Source organism: Corapipo altera, unplaced genomic scaffold, assembly GCF_003945725.1.
Source record: "Corapipo altera isolate COAL_440 unplaced genomic scaffold, ASM394572v1 295, whole genome shotgun sequence".
NCBI lineage: Eukaryota > Metazoa > Chordata > Aves > Passeriformes > Pipridae > Corapipo > Corapipo altera.
This window is the reverse complement of record NW_020884936.1, coordinates 3,393,226-3,398,015: the sequence shown is the minus strand read 5'-3', so window position 1 is coordinate 3,398,015 and position 4,790 is coordinate 3,393,226. Positions and strand designations below refer to the sequence as shown.

General features: G+C 52.2%; 1 protein-coding gene across 2 annotated transcripts in view; it reads left to right on the top strand.

Moving 5' to 3' along the window:
* CCT7 (chaperonin containing TCP1 subunit 7) overlaps positions 1-4,790 on the top strand; it is a 15,106-nt gene that overhangs the window by 7,974 nt on the left and 2,342 nt on the right. For both annotated transcript variants that reach the window (XM_027660494.1, XM_027660493.1), the window contains 4 exons: positions 755-919; positions 2,378-2,566; positions 3,113-3,210; positions 3,892-4,024. In XM_027660494.1, coding sequence (XP_027516295.1) covers positions 755-919; positions 2,378-2,566; positions 3,113-3,210; positions 3,892-4,024 — 585 coding nt within the window. The remainder of the gene's footprint in view (positions 1-754; positions 920-2,377; positions 2,567-3,112; positions 3,211-3,891; positions 4,025-4,790) is intronic.

Sequence of the window (4,790 nt, the reverse complement as noted above, 5' to 3'; positions counted from 1 at the left end):
GTGTTTTGGGGTTTTGTGTTTTGGGGTTTTGTGTTTTGGGGTTTTGTTTTGGTTTTTTGTTTTGGTTTTTTTTGTGGGAATTTTTTTTTACTTCTGGATCCAAAAATCCTGGTTGTGTGTAGGATTACTGGGTTGGGAAAAATGCAAGGAAAACCTCATGAAGGAGCTGATCTAGTGGTGGGTGGGATGTGTGGTTTGTGCCACAGTGCTGGAATACCTGTCCTGTATGGGATTGCACTTGGATACATGGCAGGGAGTTGTTCCTGGCTGTGGAGTAGGAAAGTTAGATCCTGATTTCTCTCCCAGCCATGGAGTCAAGGAGATCACTTCAGGTTGGGCAGGGCTGTCCTGGCAGGACAATCCCAGAGGTGGTGGCGGAGCTTGGAAAAACAAACCAGAGCAAAAAGAACCAGCCCAGAGTGTGAATTAGAAGTATCCATGTTCAAAGGGTAGGAATGAGAAAGAGATCAAGGAGGGAACTGATGGCTTCATGCCTTGATCTTCAGGTTGTGTGTGCAGCGTTTTTGGCTGTGGGGTGTTGAGGGGTGGAGAGGAAGCGACTGAAGCTGCTTTTTGTGAGCAGAGAGAAACCCTCGCTGCTTCTTTCCTCTAAAAAGTGGGTTAATCAAAGGAGACAGCGTTGGGAAGGCTTTGTAAATGAGGCCTCTGGAAGCAGGGAGTCTCCTGGGGGAGTTATTAACCCTGTGGAGAGAACCCTGGGAGGCTGAGCCTGACACAAATCCCTCCCTTCAAGGACTCACAGCTGGTGGCTGGAGTTGCCTTCAAGAAGACCTTCTCCTATGCTGGGTTTGAGATGCAGCCCAAGAAGTACCAGTCCCCCAAAATTGCCCTCCTGAACGTGGAGCTGGAGCTCAAAGCTGAGAAGGACAACGCTGAAATCAGAGTCAACACTGTGGAGGTAAGAGCCAAAGGGGAGCCTGCCCTGCTCCCTCATCCCTGTGGGATGTGTCTGCTTGTCCAGTGGGATAAAAGGTAGGAGGACCATGGAGATGCTCCCGGGACTGGAGCGTGTCTGCTGTGGACACAGGCTGGGAGAGCTGGGGGGGTTCCCCTGGAGAAGAGAAGGCTCCAGGGAGAGCTGAGAGCCCCTGGCAGGGCCTAAAGGGGCTCCAGGAGAGCTGGAGAGGGACTGGGGACAAGGGAGGGAGTGACAGGACACAGGGAATGGCTTCCCACTGCCAGAGGGCAGGGATGGATGGGATATTGGGAAGGAATTCCTGGCTGGGAGGGTGATAAAACGCTGACCCAGGTTGGGCAGAGAAGCTGTGGCTGCCCCTGGATCCCTGGAAGTGTCCAAGGCCAGGTTGGAGCAACCTGGAATAGGGGAAGGTGTCTCTGCTCATTGCAGTGGGGTTGGGCTAAGTGACCTGTAAAAGTCCCTTCCCACCCAAACCATTAACAATTCTGTGATAAATGGGATTGCCTTGTGCACATCCTTCCCCTTGGAAAATACCTGGTGGGTTGTGCTGCCTCTTTTGGGAGAAGAGTAAGGAGACTTGGAATCGCAGCAGGTTTAGGACATGTTTGTGCCCGAGCTGTGCTGTGCCCAGCCATCAGCTCTATGGTGACTTCCCTGTGCCTACCAAGTGGCCTTCCAGGGAGAGCTCATCAAGCACTGCTTGGAATGTATCAGGAAGAGTGTGGCAGCAGGACCAGGGAAGTGATTCTGCCCCTGGACTGGGCACTGGTGAGGCCACACCTCGAGTGCTGTGTCCAGTTCTGGGCCCCTCAATTTAGGAAGGACATTGAGGGGCTGGAGCGTGTGCAGGGAAGGGAATGGAGCTGGGGAAGGGTCTGGAGCAGCTGAGGGAGCTGGGGGGGCTCATCCTGGAGAAAAGGAGGCTCAGGGGGGACCTTCTGGCTCTGCAACTCCCTGACAGGAGGGGGAAGCCAGGGGGGGGGTTGGGCTCTGCTCCCGGGAACCAGCAGTAGGATAAGAGGGCACAGCCTCCAGCTGTGCCAGGGGAGGTTCAGGTTGGACACTGGGAAGAAGGTTTTTACAGAGAGAGTGATCAGAATAGGCTGCCCAGGGGCATGGTGGAGTCACTTCCCTGGAGGTGTTCAAGGACAGACTGGATGTGGCATCAGTGCCATGGTCTGGGTGACAAGGTAGGGTTGGGTCACAGGTTGGACTCAGTTGTCTCAGAGGTCTTTTCCAACCTGGCTGATTCTGTGATTCTGTGATTCTGTAATGCTGAAAGAGCCTCCTCAAATTTAAGCAACCAAGGTCCCCGTTTGGGCATAAAATAGAGGGGCCTAAAATCCCCGGGGTGTTGAAAGCAGCCGTGTGCCGGGACTGCAAGAGCAACATTCCCAATCCATCGTAACGGGATTGTCCCTCTCTCCTCCCTGCCAGGATTACCAGGCCATCGTGGATGCCGAGTGGAACATCCTGTATGACAAACTAGACAAAATCCACAAGTCAGGAGCCAAAGTTGTCCTGTCCAAACTTCCCATCGGGGACGTGGCCACGCAGTACTTCGCCGACAGGGACATGTTCTGTGCCGGCCGCGTCCCGGAGGAGGATCTCAAACGGACCATGATGGTGAGCTCCTTGGTTTCACTTCAACACTGCCAGGCTGGGGATTCCCAAAGCAGGGCAGCAGGCTGTGCCTGAACACGCTGTTCCTTGCAAAGATTTAAAATGATGATCACTTCGTTTTTGCCCGTGTGGTTGTTATTTAAACTTGGCGTAGACAGACAAGGCTGTTCCTTGACGGAATGAACAGTCACACACTAATTGCATCTGCACTGCTCTTTTGTTTCTCTGATTAAGGTCTGCTCACTGCATCAGTAGAGCTTTATTTTCCCTAGTTCTTGGCTGTTCCATCATGAGTGGTTTTTTTTTTTTTCCCTGAGCTTTGTGTATTTCCTGGACTCCAGAGCCTGTGAGTCAGTGCTGCATAATCTTATTTTGCTGTCGAGGATTTTGAGATGGCAGGGAAATTAAGGGGTTTTCCTGAATCTGGCCTGAGGGGTGGATTTGCATCAGCTGAACAGCTGGGCTGTCCCTGAAGAATGAGACCCTGCTGGGAAATCAGTTTGGATTGTCAGTGTTGGTAATTCCTTGCTTTATCTCCGTTCCACGCAGGCCTGTGGTGGATCCATCCAGACCAGTGTCAATGCCCTGACAGATGATGTTCTGGGCCGGTGTGAACTCTTTGAGGAGACTCAGATTGGGGGAGAGAGGTAAATACACCAGCTGTAAACCTGGAGTACCTTGCCAGCCCTCTAATAGCAGTTGGAAGAATTTGGGTCAAAGCATTGACAGGTTGGAGCATCTTTCAAGGGGTTGATGTGAAAACAAGGTTGTTAAAAAAACAATTCTTTTGTTGTATACAAAAGCTGCTTTTTGAGGTTGAGATTTCCTCTAATCTTACCCCTTATATATGCATTTAAAATACATATATTTATTCTGCAGTGTCATGTTAGAAAGCACAGTGGTATTGCTTCATTTGTAATGGGAAAGCAGCACATTTTGGGGTTGATTGTGGCATTTATCTGATGTTCCATAGTGACTCTTTGCTTCAGTGCAGGTGAAGTTGGGGGTAGTACACTGGGGTCCTTCCTGTTGCTGGAGGAGAATTCCTGTTTGGAGCTGGCTGCTGACTCCTGCCAAGTAGAAAATTGGAGCACCAGTTTAGCAAATCCCTGGCAACAGGAAGAGAGTGGATTTTCCTGGATTTCCCTTGTGTGTTGCCTGGCTCTGCTCCTTCTGAGCCCAAGATCCAGTGGGGCGCCGTGAGGGTGACATGGCTTCAGTCACGGATCCGGCCTGTCCGGAATTCCTGAGTGCTGGTGTGGATCCTCTCCAGCAACACCACCACTTCTCCATCCCCCATAACCCTTCTTGCCCCATGCCTTTGGCAGGTACAACTTCTTCACGGGCTGCCCCAAGGCCAAGACCTGCACGATCATCCTGCGCGGGGGAGCGGAGCAGTTCATGGAGGAGACGGAGCGGTCCCTGCACGATGCCATCATGATCGTCAGGAGAGCCATCAAGGTGAGCCCCGGGGGAGCTGCCTCCCTGCTGGGGGAGGCACTGGGGTTGTTCCTCAGCCTTGGCACAGCCCTAAGTCCTTCTGGGAACCTTCTCACATGCCAGAGGTTGACTGAGGTCTCTGGAGAGGCCTGGAGTGAGGAGTTGATTAACTCAAGTGCGGTTCCTTGGCCAACTCAGCGCTGCTTTGGCAGCGGCTCCAAGTGCTTTCCAGGCACGCCTGGGTTTTCCTTTCCTTCCTGCACAGCTGTAGCTTGTGCTTGCTCCAGCCCCCATCCTAAACGAGCACAATCCTGGGTGTGTTGAGTGGATTTTCAGGAGGTTTGAACAGGGTTAATGTCATGGGTGTGTCCCTGCCTGTAAATCCACTTGTTCCCCCTTTTGGTGACCAGTCTGAGGGGGTGACAGGCCCCTGCTTTTGAAGGCAAGTTGGAAGCACCAAGAGAAGTCCAAGGCCTCTCTGGATGTGTCCTGAGGATGCTGCCAAGCTGTGGGTGTTTCTGGTTAAAAACAGCTTTGAAGGCTGTTATGTCCTGAGGGGCTGGGAAGAAGCACATCAAGATTTTGGGAACTGTTGCCTTTAGACAGAACATCCCGATCTCTCTCCTGAAAAAAAACAGCAGAACTTGGCTGCAAGGTGCTGCTACCATCGTCTTAACTTTGGGTGCTTGATGGAAGCGAGGGAGTTGGGTTCAAGGTATGGAAGTGAAGGAAGTGGGCTTGAGGTATGGAAGAGAGGGAAGTGGGCTCGAGGTATGGAAGAGAGGGA